Source organism: Montipora capricornis, chromosome 11 (assembly GCF_036669925.1).
Source record: "Montipora capricornis isolate CH-2021 chromosome 11, ASM3666992v2, whole genome shotgun sequence".
NCBI classification, from domain to species: domain Eukaryota; kingdom Metazoa; phylum Cnidaria; class Anthozoa; order Scleractinia; family Acroporidae; genus Montipora; species Montipora capricornis.
The window spans coordinates 20,846,772-20,868,093 of NC_090893.1; the positions used below are offsets into that span (position 1 = coordinate 20,846,772).

Consider the following 21,322-nt stretch of genomic DNA (forward strand, 5'->3'; position numbering starts at 1 on the left):
TTTTATATCATTTTTATATCTATTTGAAACATTGTAAAGCACATCGAGGTCTAGGTTGCCCTATATAAATATGTTTTATTATTATAATTATTATTATTAACTGTAAATGCCACATTGTAATGCACAGCAACTGAGTACGCAAGAAGTGTCATGTCTTGGTCAGTGCTTACGTTCATGTAGAGTCCCATTCAAGACAGCTTTTTTTCAGGGTTCTTCTTAACTGCTTAAAGTTGCTAACTTTACAATGATGATTATCCTGACATCAGAAACAGAACAGATGTTTGCCAGGCGGCTACAATACCTTCTCCAATATAAACCCTCTTATCCTCTTGTCTTCACAATTTGCCCAAACAATAAAGACATCAGCTATTGGTGAGTTTGTAATCCTAACATCAAACAAGTCAGAACATTAATATTAGAAAGACCTTATAACAATGAACTTTGGATGGTATTAGTGACCCCGGTAATGGTTGTCATGACTGCCAGTAACAGAAACAATGATATTAATGATGATGATGATGCAGATGAAGAATGACTCATGATGATCACCATGACGACAATGATGTAATCGCGTATCGCATAACCGAATAAAATTACACTGCAATCGGTTGTTCCTAAAATTTTGTGCCCCACTTTGCAACGTTGTCATGCAATGTTGTGTTTTTGATTGGCCACTTTACATGTACTCTGAGCAAGTTGAAGGTTCAAATGTCGCAACTTACGTACAGTTGAAGTTTAATGGTATGCCTCAAACTGTAATTACTTTGAATTGTACACCTTCTCTGTAATCATTTTGGAATTTATAATTGGTCTCTCAAAACTGATTTGAAATAAGAAGGTTTATGTGGGGAATCCAGTATTGGCGAACGGAGATGTTGTATTACATGGACTTTCACCACAGATTTCTTGCAGAAAACCGGTTGCATGTAATACTAAGAAATCATGGTTTTGTTGTAAAATTTATTTGTAATTAGTATATTGTCACTGAAAAGACCCGGGAAGGGGAGTGTCAATAAAGTATTGTATTGTATTGTATTGTATTGTATTGCATGGTGTTGGATTGATATTTCAACCCTCTTACAGTCCTGAATTAAATTCTTGCGTTTTTTTGTGTTAGGTCAGTGAAGGCATATTTGAGACAACATGAACAGTTTTCAATTATATTGACTTCACAGGACATGCGATAATTCGAGGTTCGCGAGCAATCACACCGGCGATACATTGTGGATTTGTTATTTAAAAATTGCTTTTTGCATAGCCTTGCGAATCCTACCCAATGTTGAGTTATTATCATGCTGTAAATTTATATTGTAAAAAGTAGAGTTCAAGGTTGTTTTGAACGGGTCCAAATACAGGTAGCTGACACTGGGAACGTAAACACCTGGCAGCAAGTTGAAAATTGAACTTACAACTTCCTCGGGGAGAACACCAGTTGCCAATTAAAACACCAACAATGTGTCACAAAACTGCAAAGTGGCGTGCAAACGAACCACTGCCAAGAAAAATCATCTGGGCTGTGCGCCGGTGAGACAGATTTTAAAAACCTATACGTAGTTGTTTTAGGAGGGAAGGGGTTAAAGAGTGGACTTATAATAATATTGTTAACTTTTTGCCAATAAGCAGTTCCCCAGTTAGAGAGTGTTTAAGTGCTTTTTAAAAGGGAAAAGGTCAGACCTGAGGCAGTCAAAATAATACAAAGCCAATATCCCTTGTAGACTACAATGCACATAGCCTGCGAATACAGCCACCTCTCATCGCTCCCAGCTGCTAGGAGCGTTTTGTTTGAGAGAGAGAAAGAGAGAGAGAGAAAGAGAAACGCCCCTAGCGGCCGGGAGCGACTGTATTTGCAGGCTATAATGCACATTATTATATCCCGGTATTAGCCTTGATTCTCAGATGGCTCCGGTCATGATCACTGCAACCTGAGAATATCAGGTTAGTAATTAAGATGATAAGGGAAGTGATACACTGTAGCTCACCAGCTCTTGGATCCATTAACAATGTAGCTTTTCTCAGCAGGGTTGTACTTTGCTTTTGTTTCCATGCCACTTGGGTCACTGCCATGATTGGGTTCAGTCAAGCCAAAACATCCAATTAGCTCTCCCCGCGCTACGATTAAGGAACAAATCTGCACTTAACACATCAGTACATGCCTTTGACTGAAAAAATATCTGACACCACTCTTAAATTCGTTTGCATAACATGGACAAAATGAAGCCTACAGCCGGCCATGCATGAGCCTCACAGTTCATAAACTTTGGATTTTGTGACCAGTTACCCATGTCATTTCACAGCCATTGTGAATTCACCGCAAGGTAAGGTTAGGGGCTGTCACTATTGATCAAAACAGCTGGCTACCATAGAAAAGTAACACAGGACAACTAGAAAGAACTGCATGACTTGTTCTTGTCATACATATTTACTTTTCATGTAAATTTGGACGTGACTTGAAAGTCATTTTCCATGCCGACGTAACAGTATGACATTAAGTAAACACATTAATCATGTCAGATGTTGTTTCCATTTTTGACAAGTAAAAACATAATTATAGGAATTATTGAAATAGAGTGTTTTCACATCACGTCATGGTGCCATGTTGGAGTCCCTAAACAAAAGAAAAGCGGCCATGTTGGTCTCCCCATTATCATGCAAACCTTTTCTTTTGTTTCAGTGCAAAAACAAGGTTACTGATCACTTAATGAGTAAAAACACTCTATGGTCGTAAATGTACCTTTACTTGCTATCAATACAAAACGTTTGAAGATACTTACAGCTGCTCTAACTGTGTTTTTTCATTGGTACTTTTTCCTTACCAAGTTTTGGTAAATACTTCTGTTTCTGCTCCTCTGTCCCATAGGCATTGATTGGATGCATGACCAAGGAGGACTGAACACTCATTGCTGAGCGATAACTGCTGTCAACCCTAACAATAAGATAACCAATGGTGTTTCTTTAATCATACTTACTGCTACTATAAACTATGATAAAAAAATCAGTTCCTTATTTCCTTCAGATTTTGAAAGTGTCTTTGCTTAAATTTTGAGCTTTGATTTTTATCCAAAGGGTGTTTACTTTAAGTGTAAGTTTTGCCTTTCACGGTCTGCCATTACTCATGTTCAAAACTGACCGAATGGACCTCCCAGGGTTGGAATGGATCTAAGGAAAAGTGAGTTCATTTACTCACTAGCTTAAAATTCCAGCATATTAATGCAACTCATTATATATGCAAACGTGAGTTTTCAAGCTGACGTTTTCAGGCTGTACATGTATTTTTAAAATCAAGGCTTAAAACTTTGGTGACTTGGTGTTCAGTTAACATCATTAGTTTTTAAATCCAAAGAGAATTCAAAGAAGAATTGATTTTTCAGTCAAATAGTGTGAATGTTAATTAATTACATCAAACAAAATTTAATATTTCTATCATGTTCTAATCAATAAATAATTACATCAAACCTTTCACATTCTCTCGCAATCAGTCCATAGGCTACAGATGAAACACCTGCACATCCATAACCTGGCAAAAAATGAGATTGGTACAATAAAAGTAGATTCCTGAACTAGTCAAAATAAGCAGTGGTCACTCTGGTCTCTTATGAGCACTGGAGTGAAAATCAAGCCAGAGTAGTCAGCAATCAGAGGCAATTTTCTGACAACATGTTTGTTTCGGCCGACAAGTTGGCAGCTTGTCAGCTAAGGGGGTTGTAGTGAGTTGGCCAATGCTTCAAAACATTCATTAATAATTCATTACCCTTACAGCCTATCAAAACATTCAATTTGATAAAACGTCAGGTGCATGAGCTTTAAACCTGATAAACCACTCCTCATTTACCTGCGAGTAGTTGGTTTCCCCTATGCCTCCCGAGAGAGAAACCACTGCAAGCAACCGTTAGTTTCTCTGAGTAAGCCGCCGTCTAGTACCGAGGACAAATAAATTAAATTTGAACCGGTAAAACAAGTTGGTAAACTTGTTTTGGCGCTTGTGCGTGCGTTCAGCTACATAACTGCTGCGTTTGGGTGAGCCTGCTGTGTAGTGATTTCCTGTGAAATAAGACGAAGTAATGTCAAATGCATCATGTGGGGTGTGACATTTCGCATATGCTCAATGGAAATCAAACGGTTGCTCGCAGTGGTTTCTCTTTCGGGAAGCATAGGAGAAAACAACTGTTCACAGGGTACTCCTCATTACAATTCTTTATATAAAGAATAGTAATCATGAGGCCTGGCTTGCTTTTTTTGTATGCTTAGATCTTACTCTCACATTTTAAACCTTTGTTCGGACTCCAGAGGGACACGCTTTTTGTGGAATGTTTTCGAAGTCGTTCAAAAAACTAGCAGCACAATGTTTTACTGGGTCTAAAAACACTCGGCTATCCCTTGTGTTTTTAAACTGATAAAACACTGCTGCTCATTTTTTAAACAGTACATCAATCATTTGCAACTTGGTGATCCTTAACTGGAGGAGTGTACTGTAGGACCATTACCAGGAAACTAATAATAATAATAATAATAATAATAATTTTTGCAGTTAGTTACTGCAGCGCTGTATTGTTAGCTGTTTTTCAATTATTATTTAATTAAAATAATTGAATTTTTTAACAGATAGCTATTTAAGTAACATGTACTACATTGAGATGTGTTGCCACAAGCTACTAGCAATCTAAAGAATGATATGAAATTCTCTAATTTTTTGGGCTACTTACCTTGAATTGTGCAACCAAGAATTCCTAGAGAGCCCATTTCAGTAATAATGCTTTTGTCAAAATCTGTAAGGAAGGAAAACCTTTTACATTTTGATAACTTCGACAATGAAGGATAAAGTCTCTTGAGTTCCCATAATTTTACCATGAAAATGGCACAAGCTTTAAGTTAATGATGTTCTACTAACCAGTGTTTGGTGTCACTGTCATGAATGTAAAAATATTTTAATGCAATGTGTTGACAAGGGGTAATTGGTGTTCTGAAAAACAGGCATATTAATTATTGAGTCACATACTCCTTGAAACAGCTCTCTTAATGTTTTAAACTTAAGTTAGTAATTGCCAACCATTAAGTAGCAAAATTCATTAAGTAGGAAAGTGTCTTTTCGAAATTAAGGCCTACAACTTGGGTCACTTAGTGTTTAGTTATTATAAATAACTAGTTTTGAAATCCAAAGAAAAAAAAGGTTTGATTTTTTGATCACAGTACCACAGTGACTTTAATTAACTTTCCCTCAATTGTTAACCAAATTAAGATAAGGGGTGTGAGATAACCAATCTGAAGTTTGCCATGCAGGACCACTTTTTTCAACAATGCCACAAATCGGGGGTGCAGGGATGGTGCAGTCATGGGTGCACTCGCCTCCCACCAATGTGGCCCGGGTTTGATTCCCAGACTCTGCCTCATATGTGGGTTGAGTTTGTTGGTTCGCTACTCTGCACTCAGGTTTTCTCCAGGTACTCCGATTTTCCCCTCTCCTCAAAAAACAACTGTTACATTTAACTTGATTTGTGTTAATTGTTAATTTCAGTTTACAGTGTCCCCAATTAGTGCTCCAGCGCTAGAACGACTAGACATTTAAATAAAGTTCTTTTTCTTTCCTTTCCTTTCCCTGCCCATGATGCTGAAGAATGATAGTGATGATAATATCATTCATGAGGGAGGTTCCTCAGCTGTCTGTCATTAACACTACTGTTTGCCAGCACTTTCCAAACAAAGAGAGAACTCATATCAGACCAGCTCCTAAGGTTTCAATACGAAGAAAACTATATCCTTCCCTGATATGCTGACTCCAAAGACAACTTTCCACTAAAACCTAAATGGAATTACAAAATCGTAAGGAAAATTTACTGCTCTGCTAACCCTCTTTTCTGTTTGCCATTAGTATCCTTGGCATTAGCTTATCCTGGCAGTAATCCCTGAACTGATCTCTAACCATGATTTCTTCATCTGTCAAACAACTTTCCAAGCTCAATGGATCCTGCCAGTTGAACTTCACTGCAAAGGAATGCCAATTATCAGTTCATTGAAAAATGACCTAAAATTATTTGATGCACCTTTTCAAGCAAGTCATGACTGTAGCAAACAATGCAGTTTCAAGCCTTGGTGAAAAATTATTATAATAGTGTTTAACAAAAGAGCAAAGTATGTTTTATTCCTCTGTGGTTTTTAACGATGTCAATGGAGGCTTGCAACAAAATATCACTTTGTATAGAAGCTAACAATTTGAAATGATTAAGCCATTGACACCTCAAATGCCGAGGACCCCCCCCCCCCCACCCCCCAGACCTCAGTTGGTTAGTGCGCAGCTTTCGGGGCAAGAGGTCCCCATTTCGATCCTTGGTGACTTCAATGTCTGTTTTGTCTTTCCTCTCCAGGATCCGTGTAGCTATAGCTTTAAATACAAATAACATGGAGTGCTGACAGAGGGAGGGGGGTATAGGGCCCAATGTCGGCTTCCATTGGTACCAGCCTCCTAGCTGAAAGAACTACCGATGTTAATTAAAGTGACTTTAAATTTTATCTTTGAAAAAGTTTGTATATGATGCTATGGACCCAATGATGTGTTGAGACATTGTTTTTACCTGCTTCAAAACCTCTTCCATTGATGAAAGACCAATGGTCTTTTCCCTACTAGGCCAACTTACCCAACCCAAGCCTCACTCAACAGGGATCAGGGGAGGATCCACACCGGTTTCCTCCGTTTTACGGAAATCATTTAGAAACACGAGAAAGGGTTAAAATCCAAAAAATACCAAGGGGAGTAAGACAGGATCATAACAAGAATATCACATAAATTAAAATACTCGCTTTCTTTTGATCCTCGGAAAAACTTACCAAATTTATCTTTTTTTTCTTTCGATGTTTGAGCTAAAACAACGAAGTTAAAGAATTCTCATCTGCCGTACCTCTTGCAACAAGTGATCGATTGAATACAAATTTTAATTATTATTTAACATCGACCAAATTCAACGCCAACTCAATGGAAGTACTATAGTTGCATAAGTATAATTTCTACGCAGTTCTTCAAAAGGATACCGATCGCCGCGTTTCCTGTACTTTGACTACGGCAAAGGAGTAGTACGTTGTTTCCTGGCGTTACCATACGTCGTAAAAGTCGCTGAAACGCCATTTTACTAACGTTTTCACAGATTTTGTCAGCCTTTGTTTATTAATTAATTTGTAAGAATAAGCCAGCGGTTTTCTATCTTGTGCATATATGATACTTTTTCATTGCACCGGTATATAAAATGTATCATACATGAAGCTCATTCCCATCTCGCACGTGAAGATGGCGGATGCTTTTGGAGAAGAAGATATCTTTTCTGTTTTCGAGGAAAATTTATCATCAAATAGCAGCAAAAAGAAACAAAATGATAAGAGAGATACCAATGATCCATCTGCATCTGATGTCTCGGCAGATATTACACAGGTCGGAGAGAAAAGGCAGTTTAAACCTGATGTTATCGATCTCGCACTGGATGAAACTGGGACGAAGAAAGCGAAGTTCGACGACTTAGAGAGGTGAACGTTTTATTGTGTTTTTCATCACGATAACTTATCCTGGATATGAGGTGGATTTTAAGCGATGTAAGACGAAAGAACGACTTGTATTTTGATTTTAAAATGCCTGGAGGTCGTATTGCAGAAATAATGCGCCGATAAACTAGAAACTTCAACATCCCTCCCCCCTTCTATTCTGTTCGCTAAATCAGCCTAATGGGTTAACCGCTCCCATCCTGAAAGTGAGACTTGTAGATTTTACTCTGTCAGGAGCCTCCCTATGCACACTACAATAGTCCACTTCGGAAAACACCATAATGCTCTTTATTTGTACCCCCAAATTTTGCGTTATCATTGTTTCTAGTTTCTATTGTGACTTACAATTGTCCCAAGAGAAAACAAAAACAATGCTTATTCAAAATTGGGGGGGAGGGGGGGAGGGGCGAACAAAGAGTATTATGGTATTTTCCGAAATGGCTTATTATCCTCGAGTAAACCTTTCCACATATCTTTTGGAACTAACGCTTCACCAGGAGACTCATAGTTACACAATTAACATCAATTTGCACAAATTTGCATACATTGTTTGTGCTATTTTTGTGTTTGCCTGACAATAACTTTATTGTGATTGGCCATTCTAAACAGAGCTGAAGAACTTGTGGCATTCCAAAAATAGAAAGATATGCCCTAATGTTGACTCACAGAGTTTGTATTGGATTGGGAAGCTCCTACTCATGGGCTCCTAACTCTGTATAAATGCCAGATTATTTTACTCGTTGCGCTTTAGGTGTGAATGGTTTAACATCCAGGTGCACTCAGAAACTATGTCCCCCTTAAATGAATAAAGGGGGTAGTTTCTAAGGAAACTTTGGTGCTGCGTCAGTGGGGAAGTAGTACACAAAAATTTGGTTTTATCAATGGAGTTGATAATGTAAATTGACAACCGTACCTGTAGGGATTCTAAAAGCTGACGTTTCGAGGGGTGTGAGCCCTATGTCAGAGTGAATCGAGGAATTATGGGTTGTGTAGACGACTAGGCTACCGATTCCGCGAACACCTTGGCGATGTTGAGAAGAATGACAAAGATGCATCTAAACCAGTCACTCGTCATTTTATTCTCCCTAACCACTCTAAACAACACATGGCTATCTGCGGCCTTTCCCTACATCTAGGTATGACGGAAAGCCGCAAGAATCTGGAACGAAAATTCATCTTCCAAATCGGCACCCTTAATCCCCACGGTATTCATGAATGCTTTTCATTTAACTAATGTATTCCTGTTTTTTCACGTTGCCATGTTACCACCAATAGCGTAGCTCCTACTCTACTGTAAAAACAATACACAACCCATAATTCCTCGATTTGCTCTGACGAAAGGCTAACACTCGAAACGTCAGCTTTTATAGAATCCCTGTACGGTGGTCAGTTTACATTACCAACTCTGTTGATAAAACCAAATTTCCCCTTAAGACAGATTTGTGGGCTAATGCTTCAAGCTGCAGCTCTTCTCAGTTAGAAACAACATCAGCTAGCAAATCAACCCACACACTATTTCAGAAGAGTAGAGGATGAAGTCACCGGTTTTGTGACTGTCCTGTTCTCTCCAGCAGAAGTGGCCGGCTTAACAATGATGTCTCTAAAATGGCTTAATATGGTTTTCAAAGCCATGTAAGCAGAAAACAGCCATAAGTCAAAAAGGAACTTTGCTGAGTGCTGGAATGTGTAGAAGTAGATGAACAAAGGAAAATCAAGATTGAACTGGTTTAAAACGTCTTGAACCACAACATAAAGCATGAACGGTTTCTTTAGAAGCTAACCCCATCCATATAAAATTATCCAATGCGATATGCTCTAGCACTTGAGCATGGAACAAGCATTCCCCTCATTTTCTCCAATCTAAGGAACACATTGATCAGCATGCAACCTAAGAAGAAGAATCAGAAATTCAGCATCATTTACTGTACCATTATTCCCTCCTCTCTATTCTTTTTCAGCCTCTTGGAATCAATACCTCGGGTAAATGTTAGGAGTGTCGAGACCATAGAGGCTTGTACTCATGAGGTGAGGTCTTGGATGCGTGAAGCTCTTTTTATATATTATACTCACACTAGGATGTTAAACATGTATTTCTTTGTAATGCAAATATTTGGAATTTTTTTTGTACTTTTTTGTAAGGTTGCTGTTCCCGAGGGATGTGAATATGTGCCATTGGTCAAAAAAGCAATAAAACAAGCAAAGGTATTATTTTTTGTGACAGTTAATTTTTGTATATAATAATCTTATTATGTGTTTTGTTCATGTTCTTCATAGTTGATTAGCCATTATAGTAATGACCAAATACAATAATTATTATAATGTTAGACCATGTTGGCCTAAATTATACCCGCAAATCAATGACATAGTGTACCGCATTAGTGGTCGGACTTCGTGACGTGTTGGGAAGTGACGTGGACAAGACTCCATTGTAAGTTCTAGTGATCTTTTGGGGTTGGTGATTTTCTTTGGGACAATAAAACTGTTAAACTTCGCTGGGCTTGTGTCTTACAGTAATAAATTATTAATAGAGAGATTAAGCATCATGTTTTTGGCAAATGGCAAATGTCGGACTAAAATTTACATTTTGCCAAAAATGGCAGTGCTCGACCTTAACTTGTTTGATCGCTTGCCTTGGGACTACTTGAACTGAGAATTTACTAGTCCTGAGTAAATCTCTGGTAGTCCTTCCTGATTGCAGCATGGCAATATTATTTGCAATATCTTTTTACAATTAAATTGGACTATCTGTTTTCGCGATCGAAATGTTGCGAGGAACGCATCGAAACAACACTTACAAGTCGTGTATTTTGTTTTCAACTAATGTATTGCAAAAACTAATTACAAAGTAGTTACTGGTCCTGTGACTAGTGGTTCTAAGTTTCTACTAGTCCAGAAGCGTTTTGCACTAGTCCAGGACTAGTGGACTACCGCTAAGGTCGAGCACTGGACGGAAGAAACTCGTTTAATTTGATACGAGCTTATTTCTTGTCTGGTAGCAGCAGCTATCAAGTAAGTTTTCAAAAGAGGGAGACGAGTTAGAATAATATAATTTTCCTGTTTTTTATAACAAGCAGTAACCCCCCCCCCCCCCTTTTCATGTTTGCCGTTTCACATAAAAGCGATGCTTCATCTCTCTAATAATTATTATTATTTTATTATGGGGTGAACTAGGGTTGACACAGCCTTTGATCATACATTCATGTAATGTTACAGTGTTCTGAAGAAAAGTGAACATGTATTGCAACATTTTGATAATCAAGTCATTGTTACAGCATTTTTTAGAGTTTATAAGTTTATTAATGAATAAATGTCCCTTTCGCAGAATACTTTGTTAAATGTAGTAACTATTAATGTTTGTATGTAACTACATGTGTCAGTGATTACTTTTACAAACGTCACACATTCAAGTGGTAATTCCTCCAGGAATAATGATAAATAATAATTATTGTCGTGCAATCAATTTTCTTTTCTAGGAATACCCTTTCATCTTGGATCCTTTCCAGAAAGAATCACTGAAATGCTTGGAAAACAATCAGTCTGTGTTGGTGTCAGCGCACACATCGGCAGGGAAAACAGTTGTAGCAGAGTAAGACTTCTGAGTTTGGTGTTCAAATTAAAATTTTTCATTGCTTGCCGCAGGAAGTTGTTTTGACTTATTGTAATTATTGGCAACCTGTAGGTATGCCATTGCTTTGTCACTGCAGAATAAACAAAGGGTGATCTACACTACGCCTATCAAGGTATGGTAAAACACATAATTATTATGTAATGTTTAAAAAACGAGCAGCAGTGTTTTATCGGGGTTTAAAAACATGAGGCGTAGCTGAGTGTTTTTAGACCCGATAAAACACAAAGAGCGTGTCCCTCTGGACTCAAAACAATGGTTCAAATTGTGAGGTGAATATTAGCATACAAGAAAAACAAGCTATGCCTTATTAATATTCTTTATACAAAGAATACTAACGAGGAGTGTTATATGAGGATAAAGCTCATACACGTGGCGTTTTATCAGTGTTTTGATAGGCTGTTAGGCTCATGAATTATTAATGAGTTTTTTTAAGGTTGAAGTAAAGTAAAATCTTGTTATATTATAAAATCTACCATTCCAGGATTGCTGTTTGCCTCTGTTCTAAACAGAGTCTTTGTACATTGTGTACAAATAAGTTGGACAAATTCATACACTTCAACCTCCTTTCATTTGAATGGTTTTTATCCAAGACTCACTTTGAAACAAAGATAAGTAGCAATTCAGAAATGCACCATGTCAAGTTGTTCTTTCTTGATTCCAAGAATAGTTTATTATTTCAAAAGATGGTTAACCTCTTCTACATAAAAAAAGTATTGTGAAAGTGTACGATTTCAATAAAATTAATGTACAGTGTTTGTCAAAAAAAGTGATAGGCTCTTTGCAGGGACAGCTGAAGGTCAGTGGCTTGAATGAGATTTTTATGCACTGAATATGGTTGGCCGATGGATGTGTGCTTTTTAGGTTCTGTTAATCCTCGCTCCATAGTTTCTCTTTTTCCTGACCCCGTTGGAGCAAAATTAATGTACCCGGTAGATATACCTGACTTGTGTTCCTGGTCATTGTCGTGCATATTCATGGGCTACAATGTATGACTGAGAAAAACCTGGACATCACATGCCATCACCAAAAACTAAATTCTTCTTTTTGCTTGAATTTCAACACTATGTTAGCTAAACACCAAGTGACCCATATTTTAAGCCTTGATTTAAAAGAGACAACTGTTTATTTTAACTGGATTTTTCCTGTTTAATGGCTGGATTGAGGAGAAAATGACATCAAAGACTCTAAAGTTTTTAAAAGAATGCAATGCTGGTCAGGTTTTAAGCAAACACACTTTCAAAATCTGAAGGAAAAAAGGAACTGATTCATTTAATCGTAGTAGCACTTTAAAGAAAGCAGCTCAACTATCAAGGCCAGTGGGGGGAAAAGTTATGGACCTACATGTAAATTATTTATAAATAAATGTGCACGTCATCAAAGATGAATGGCTGTGTGTCTGCATACAATTTAGTCATAGTTATGCTTGCACCATGGAATTACATGTTGTAACACTTTATCATTTTATTGAAAGGCTCTAAGTAATCAAAAATACAGGGAATTGTATGAAGAATTCCAGGACGTTGGCCTAATGACTGGAGATGTGACCATCAACCCTAGCGCTAGTGCTCTTGTTATGACAACAGAGGTAAATAGATAATTAAACAAATTATGTAACTTACATCTCAGATAATGTAGAGGATGACTGTTGACATGTAAGCAGGATGCATGCTCAGAATCTGTCTTATAACCTCTCTGCACTAATCCTTAAGGCTGCCTTGTTCCAATTTAAAAGCTCAAATGTCACTGATTACTTGTAACCCTACAACTGTACAATAAATATAGTACATTTTTTATACTGGTATGCAGCAATGACTTTTTAACCACTGTGACAATTGCTTGTAATCTTGCAATCTAGACAATGCTGTACGCATCATGCTTGCGTCAATTTGTCACTCAATATAGCCAATCAGGAATGCCCATTTTGGGAAATAAACCAATCATATTGCGAGAAAGTTATAGACGGCACATGCTCTTTCTCTGTTTCATGATTTTGCTCATGTTCTGATCAGAAATGAAAACTTTCCTTAGCGTTGAATATTGTGGTAAAAAAACAAATCGAAAGTGGTTCAGCATTGCTGCGCCTTGTTAGTCCACAACATTTTGTCCACTGTGATGACAAATATCATTGTTGATAAGAGTACAGACAACGCTGAACCACTTTCGATTTGTTAAATCTACCAGTAGATGGATTTCAAAGTGCACAGGTAACCTGTGTTTGCCAGTTTGCTTGTGAAAGCACCGCTAAAGGTTTTTCATAAATAGATTAATTTTTGAGCTCTAAAACTTAGAATACAGCTTATTATAATTTATAATATTATGCTGGTGTTTATTGCTGCTGTAACAGAACACTTACCTTGTTTTTGTTTGCATAAATTTAGATTTTACGAAACATGCTTTACAGAGGTTCTGAGGTAAGGAATCCAGACATCTTATTGTCAGCTTCCTTATTATTTTTGAGTACAAAAGGGATCAGCAAATTGTAGTAACTGTTGTAAATCCACTGCACTGTATTGTATTGTGAGCAATTTAACAAAAGAAAATAAGTCTGCCAGTACTTGTGTCTAAAGAAACTGCTGAAAAAATGCCAAATGGTCAGGGTGTTGTACATCTAAGCTCGCAGCTAAATTACGCTGCAATTGTGCCCCATGTCTCCAAAGTGAACAAAAAGTCATGACTAGAAACAAAATAATGTTTTCATGTCTTTCTGTATTTTGGAAAATGTAGCAGCAAAGTGGCCCAAAGAACCAAGGTGAAGATTAGTCGCAAATTTGTGACTTCTCCAGATATTTTAGTCACAAAGGGAAAAAATTTCAGTCGCAAATGCGACTGTGTTGGTTGCAATTTCGAGCCCAGTGAACAACAGTGAGCACGAGACTTTAAGTGTTATAAATTATGTCAAACCATGAAATAGGAGATTTATTATTTCACCATGAAAAACTGTTCCAAAGCAGTGCTTTGCTTGTTGCCAATCTGTCATAAGGCACACAAACCTAGTTGTGCTTATAATTATTGCAGTATCTTAACCTTCTTGATGTAGCCCTACATTTACAGAAAAAGTGTTATTCTGCATACAATATTCAATATTTAAGTTTATTGAAAGTCATACAACTAAAGAGCAAATACTGTGAAAGGTAGTCATTCCAAATGCATGGTCATGATAAGCAAGACGGGAGCAAAAGTAACTATGGCAACCCTGATAAATCTGTGGAATACTTACCAAACCAACACTTACCTGCTAAGATATTTAAAGGAGAAAGGAATGGGAGCCTTTCAGAAACTCGAAGCAAACATTTCAACTTGAGGCTTGGGGTATAAAATTTATTGTCAGAGGAGAAAGGTTTGACGATGAGTAAAATTATTTGTTGTTAACAGAGTAAAATCTGCAAGTGTCGCTCTTAGGATGGAATGGGTTTAAATGCTAATTGGGGAGACTGTGAATGAAAGAAAAATCACATGAAATAAGATAAAGGGGTGGTTTACATGTATGATAAGAGGATAAAATTGGAAAACCCAGAGAAAAACCTCTTGAAGCAAACCATAGGGCCAAAAAAATCAACCCTCGTAATGAGGGTACAGAGTCCAAGAATCAAACCTGGAGACATGATATTGGAAGGGGTGACGGCTTTCTCTTACTACTGTGGTCTACCAACGTTGCTCCCCATTCAAAATTTTCAAACCACACCAGAAAAGCAAATACATGTAAGTTCCATATTATAGTAAAGTCAGCTTCTTTCAGCACCCCACTGTATTTCATAACATCACACAAGTGGAAAATTTTTCCACACAGGCTGGCAAGTCATGCACATGACTGAGCAAGGCTGTGTTCACAGGTTAATATTCTTTCTGCATGACTACCACATGGCTACGGCACAGAATTCTGGTCATACATGGAAAGCGGTTAGGTACGTTTTCCCGTGAGAGGTCACAAATCTCTACATCGCCTCAAAAATCCTTTGCTTTCTGAGAGACCTATGTGTACTGTTCCTTTTTCTTATGCCAGACGATTTTAATCATCAATTGGGAACCTATCTGGGGCTAAATTTAATGGTCTATGCGCGTTACCTGTATTGGTACTATCGAGGTCTGCTCTGAAAGACTACTATGCCCTCTAAGATATTGATTTAGTTGCTGCTTTTCTCTTTGTGCAGGTAATGAGAGAAGTAGCTTGGGTTGTGTTTGATGAAATTCACTACATGAGAGATAAAGGTATAGTATAATATAATTTCAAAGTAATATTCAGCGAAAGAAAATTTTCAATACAAGCATTCTCTTTACAATCGTCATCAAACAAGCCAAGAGGAGGTTTTATTTCAATTTTGAAATCACAAGTGAATTCGTAGCCATTGCTTTGAGGTGACAATCATTTTTACGATTTAATCAAGTCCACCTTCGATTTAGAAAGGCAGCACGTCGCTTGCATGATTTTAGTTGGAACAAAGTTCTATATCTGAATGGTCAACATTTGGTTGTTTTCCCTGCAAAGAATGGAAGCAGCTTATTGTTAGGTTTCAGTTTTTGAATATACGTGTATATGTATTCTCTGATAGCATCACAGTTGGCAAAGCTTTGCCAAAAAAAAAAACAAGTATATTTAACATATAGTAGATGAAAACTTGTTTTGACCTGTGTCACTCCCAAATTACCATAGTTGAAGTAGATTGAAAAAGATTCCCACTGAAATTATATTCTGTTGTCAGTAATGTTTTAGTAATTGTGACCCTTCAAGCAAAAATGTACACTCGTCTGATGGTTTTCAATTGAATGTCCTATAAATAAGCTGATTAGTGTGATTTCAAATTGGTGAAGTGTTGGAAGTGTTAGAAAAATGTCCGGGAACTTGCTACACTCTTTGTAATTGAAAAAAAGTGATTGACCAATATTGGTTAGGAGTACCTTATCACAAGAGCATTGTGAGAATTGCATTTGATGTCCTTCCAGTCCCATTCCCTCTTGCATGATGCTTTTTCTGTTTACAAGGCTGCCTTTTTGTTTGCTGGCTAAGGTACGTGTAACTGTGTTTTGTTTTCAGAGAGGGGTGTTGTGTGGGAAGAAACAATTATCCTCCTACCAGACAATGTTCATTACGTGTTTTTATCTGCCACAATTCCAAATGCCAGACAATTTGCAGAGTGGATTGCTCATCTTCATAAACAGGTAAAGCTTTTTCCTTTAAGGAGCTTACATGTAAGCTCACTTTTCTTTGCTTGCGTCTCAGTGTAATACTTAACCCTTTCACTCCCAAGAATGCCACTTATAGATTTTACTCTGTCTAACGCCAGATGATTTTACTCGTCAATGGGGAACCCCACAGGGGTGAAAGGGTTAACAGTGCTGGAAATAACAGTCGGTCATCGGACATTGTCCGACCAAATTTTGAAAATGTCCGGCCAATTTCACATTATGATCGGACATGATGACCGAACATCTCACCAGCACATCTTGAGTTATCTTCTACAAGGCGTTGTCAGTCAATGTTTTATGTTCGGCCCAATTTGTCAAATGTTCGACCAAAAGGAAGATTTGAAAGGACATACCTCCTGTGAATAAAGAAAAATTATTTCCAACACTGGTTAACAACAGCTAGATTCACTCAAAAACTATGTCCCCATCAAGAAAAAATGATTCAAAATCAAAGTATTTATGTCTGATCATCTCCATTGGGGGCAATAAGGACTAATATAATTATATAAATATATATATCTAAATAAGGCTTGAATGTGGTAAACCACACATACTGTCAGTGGTTCGGTAAACCACACAAGTCATACTATATACCACCACAGCTGCTCATGCCAGACAACTCTGGCTCGGCTGCTTATCTTGCTTAAAACTTGGTGTTACAGATTACAAACATATGCCAATTATCCCTCTATTACTGTACATAGTACATGTAGTGCTGCTTACTGGTGTAAAAGCATGTACAGTGTGTGATGACATGGTTTGGTCATGGTTTCTTGGGTTCCATGGTTTGTTGGTTTCATTTGTTTCACAGGTTTTGTTGGTGTCATTGTTTCACTGCTTTCTTGGGTTTCATGCTTTGGTTGGTTTCATGGTTTTACTGGTTTCGTAGGTGTCATTGTTTCACTGGTTTCTTGGTTTCATGCTTTCGTTGCTTTCGTGGTTTCACCTGTTTCATGGGTGTCATGGTTTCACTGGTTTTGTTGGCATCATGGTGTGATGGAACCAAGTCAACGACAATGGGAAAATGTACTGAGAATCTGGACAACAGGTGTATGATAATTATACACCTGTTGTCCAAGCAAGTATAATTTTGTGGGAAAACCATTACAAACAGTTCTTTGGCATGACATTGCAGTAACAGATTGTAGCATGGAAATATTGTTCACAAACCAAGCCAAGATCTCGGCAAGCGTGTTCCTTTTTCTGTTGATGAGAGGATACCCGAATGGAGGGTGTCATAGAGTTTCTGGCTTTCTTCTTTTTGGCTCCTCTTGGAAGATGTGTTAATGCTTGTGTATGAAGTTCCCACAACAGACTGCAAGGATCATTCTCACTCATATTTACTGGTTGGTCTGTCTCCATTATGACAGGCTGATGTTTTTTGACTTAATATGTAACCTTGGGTTCCACCCCTACATGTGCATTGGATGACACTGGATCTAACAGCTCTTCTGTTGGCATGTACAGTATAACACTAAGAACGACATAAAGAGCAGCCAGTGTGAACCGAAAAAGGGTAAAAGATCCTCTTATGCAAAATGAGAAGGACTTTGTGTACCCTGTGCGCACTTCACTTACGAATTCCAGTTATTGTTTCATTTTTACAAAATATTGCCACCAAAACAAAAATAAAACTCATTGTTACATGACTTCAGAAGGTGGTCCATATTACTGAGAGGTCGCCTTCTTCTGGCATTAGTATGATGTCAGCACATTAATGATACTCAGTTCTATATCTGCAGTATCCACAATCTTGGACAAACCTTATTGGGAAAATGTGACGCTATAATTTGTCTGTGTGATAAAGATTTTAATTCTTCCTACTTTGCCCCCTCCCCACATTCCAATGTCGGTTAAAAAACGGTCAAAGGCTTGCACAGTGTGTGAAACCATGTGACTAGTGAAACCATGAAACCCGCAAAACCAGTGAAACCATGACACTCACAAAACCAGTGAAACCATGAAACCTGCGATACTATGAAACCTGCAAAACCAGTGAAACCATCAAAACCATCGAAGCAAATGAAACCTGTGAAACTATGAAACCTATGGCTCTAGTAAAACTATCAAAACCATGAAACCAATGAAATTGTGACATCTACGAAACCAGTGAAACCAGTGAAACTATGACACCCACGAAAGCAGTGAAACCATGAAACCAACAGAATCATGAAATCTGTGAAACCGGTGAAACTATGACATCCTTAAGACAAGTGTAACCATGAGACCAGTGAAACCAAGAAACCCATGAAACCAACGAGACCTTGAAACCCAACTTAAACCATGAATTATGACCAAACCAAGACGAAGTAGTCTAATACCCTGCACATGCTGTTACACCAGTCAGTCGTTCTACTATGCAACAGAGGGATGTCTAATTAGCATATAATTATAATTTATTTGTGATGTGTAGCACCAATTTATAATCCTTCTCTTCTTTTGTCAAAGTTTGGATCAAAAACTTTGTATCATTTATCCCTGCAGCCTTGTCACGTTGTCTATACAGATTTTCGACCCACTCCTCTTCAGCATTACATTTATCCTTCTGGTGGTGATGGATTGTTTCTGGTGCAAGATGAGAAGGTAACAATCCCTGTTTACTAAACCCAACTGTAGAGAACCTGAACTATTGGGCAGTCAGCAAAATAATTATGTGATATAATATAGAGGATATTACATGGCCACATGGGGATACAAATTTTATCTTCGAGTGCTGAAAGTATATCTCACAAGTGGGCCAAGCGAACGAGTGAGAGATACTTTCAGCATGAGAAGATAAGATTGGTATGGATCCCCAAGCGGCCATGTAATGTTCTGTTTATTTCATAGATATTGATGAAATGTCTAGATTTAAAACAACTTGATTTACTCGTTTTCGAAATGATGAAAAAGTGGTCATCAATCGCTAAAACATGCATGTTGTGTAACATGAAACAAGATATGAAAGTAATGAAAAACAAATCATGATAATGTAAATTTTGCAATAAAAATGTTAATGTAGTAGAGAAGAATTATATTAAAAGCACAAAAGTATCTTACAATGAAGAGGAAGCTTGCATTTTATTGGCGAAGATTCGTGTTTGTTACCATGACGACACCTATATTCTCACATCTGAAAGATAAAAATGATTATGTTCACTGCGTGCGGTGAAGATATGATTTTTAGTAAAAGGAGAAATCCTAGTGTTTCATCAGTATCTATTATATTAATTTAAAAATTATTATTGGATGTTATCTGTACAGAAGGTGTTCAGCGTATTTGTTTGACCTGTTAGACAGAGAGCAGATTGTTCCCCTGAGTGAAGGCCACACCCCTGAGGGTTGATCACTGGGATGGCATAGGAGGACTTCCAATCAGGGCATAATAGGTTATATCAGTTATGTAAATACACTAGCATAAATTATCTTTGTGCAGGCTTGGTGTATCTAAATTAGGATGCAAAAGGGTTTTATCTTAAGTGAGGAATAGCAAAATTATGTGTTGTACAAGTCATGGTATTTTGTTTTGTTCAGAAAGACATGTATGTGAAACTTTCCATTTTAACCAAAGTAGTACTAAGTTTGTGAGGAACAGATGCAGTCTTTAAAAAAAGTAAAATGTGAGCACCTTTGTGAGACATTCATACTTGTTGGCGTAATCGAGCTGGGTCATGGTAAGTCTTCAAAAACCTCATTTATCACCCTAGTGCAATCTGAAGTGTGTTGTTTTTATTTTCAACTAACCAGGGTGATTTTCGGGAAGAAAATTTCCAGAAGGCAATGGCTGTTATACGAGAAGGAGGAACAGAGCCTGGGCCCCAGAGAGGAAGGAAGGGAGGGACAAAGGGTTAGAAAAGATGATTGATTGACATGTAGCTATAGAGAAGCAGCTTTAATAACATTAAATAAATAAAAATTGTGCACTTGACTTCTCCTGTAAAGGGCTTTTAAGGGTCAATGGAACAAAGGCAACAAAATTAATCTTTAAGAACCTTAGCTGGTGGGAGGCTGACCAATAAAAATTGGCTATTACATGTATTCCCACTAGCACAGCAGAAAAGTCAAACTGACCACCCTGAACAACTTAAGTACCTGGTCATAGTGGGACACAAACCTAAAAACTCTACATTGCTAGTCCAGTACCCTAAGCACTTACCGTAGAACACTCTCTAGCTAACCAACCTAGTAGTGACTGTCTTTGTGGCATGTTGCTGTACAAGAGAGCCTTTTTTAGTTTCACAAGAAAGAAGGAACTTTAAGAGCTGTTTTAATCTTCTCCTGTTGAGATGGTCCACCTATGACAAGTAAAACTCCCTAATGCTGGCCAGAGTAAGATATCTAGCAGTCAAAGATAAGCAGGAAGCGGTTAATCAGTGTGCCTACATGTAGACCAGAAAGCTTGGTCATAGTGAATTGAAAGGTTTCATTTGATTTTTGTGGATTGCTGTGTCTTCTTCACCCTCCATGAGGATTGGGCAGTTCAGGAGTCAATTGGTTAAATCAAAATGTCAGGGGAAGATGAACATGTCATTTCTCTATTAATTTGTTCTAGGTCCTTCAAGCTGTTTTAAAATAGTGAAAATGATAATGGAAAGGAATTTTCAACCAGTGATTATCTTCAGCTTCAGCAAGAAAGAATGTGAAGCATATGCTCTGCAAATGTCAAAACTTGAATTCAATTCAGGTCAGTTTTGTAAAATGGACAAGTGACCCTGTTGCCATGATAACAAGGGGTGTATGGTGGTGATTACCATCTAGGTTTACCAAGGTACAGCCTTCAGGGGTTGTTTGTTACACAGCAAAGCTAGCCTAAGGTTCCAATTAAACAATAGGGGGCAAATTAATATGCTAGTTTTAAGAACATCAAATTTCCAAGGGGCAACTGTCAGACCAATAGTTCCGAGACAAACACTCTATTGTCTTTATTGTTCACTACTAAATTTTCTTTCGCGCGCCAGCTCAAAAATCATGTTGAATTATTTTCAACTTTATTAGATGAAAGCCATGTCAGCCAAT

General features: G+C 37.7%; 2 protein-coding genes across 2 annotated transcripts in view; one reads left to right on the forward strand and one right to left on the reverse strand.

Moving 5' to 3' along the window:
• Window positions 1-7,169, reverse strand: part of LOC138024162 (glutaryl-CoA dehydrogenase, mitochondrial-like) — a 20,936-nt gene extending 13,767 nt beyond the window's left edge. The window contains exons 1-8 of the mRNA XM_068871269.1: window positions 7,018-7,169; window positions 6,817-6,849; window positions 5,842-5,976; window positions 4,701-4,763; window positions 3,454-3,514; window positions 2,814-2,923; window positions 1,980-2,109; window positions 302-386 (exon numbers count right to left, since the gene is read on the reverse strand). Coding sequence (XP_068727370.1) covers window positions 302-386; window positions 1,980-2,109; window positions 2,814-2,923; window positions 3,454-3,514; window positions 4,701-4,763; window positions 5,842-5,976; window positions 6,817-6,849; window positions 7,018-7,111 — 711 coding nt within the window. The 5' untranslated portion in view covers window positions 7,112-7,169. The remainder of the gene's footprint in view (window positions 1-301; window positions 387-1,979; window positions 2,110-2,813; window positions 2,924-3,453; window positions 3,515-4,700; window positions 4,764-5,841; window positions 5,977-6,816; window positions 6,850-7,017) is intronic.
• A 90-nt stretch (window positions 7,170-7,259) lies between these two features.
• The window catches only part of LOC138024161 (exosome RNA helicase MTR4-like), a 55,524-nt gene continuing 41,461 nt past the window's right edge, over window positions 7,260-21,322 (forward strand). Inside the window, exons 1-12 of the mRNA XM_068871268.1 lie at window positions 7,260-7,503; window positions 9,477-9,543; window positions 9,658-9,720; window positions 10,992-11,104; window positions 11,198-11,258; window positions 12,618-12,731; window positions 13,525-13,557; window positions 15,295-15,352; window positions 16,176-16,300; window positions 18,812-18,910; window positions 20,054-20,153; window positions 20,859-20,990. Of these exons, the coding sequence (XP_068727369.1) occupies window positions 7,271-7,503; window positions 9,477-9,543; window positions 9,658-9,720; window positions 10,992-11,104; window positions 11,198-11,258; window positions 12,618-12,731; window positions 13,525-13,557; window positions 15,295-15,352; window positions 16,176-16,300; window positions 18,812-18,910; window positions 20,054-20,153; window positions 20,859-20,990 (1,198 nt within the window). The 5' untranslated portion in view covers window positions 7,260-7,270. The remainder of the gene's footprint in view (window positions 7,504-9,476; window positions 9,544-9,657; window positions 9,721-10,991; window positions 11,105-11,197; window positions 11,259-12,617; window positions 12,732-13,524; window positions 13,558-15,294; window positions 15,353-16,175; window positions 16,301-18,811; window positions 18,911-20,053; window positions 20,154-20,858; window positions 20,991-21,322) is intronic.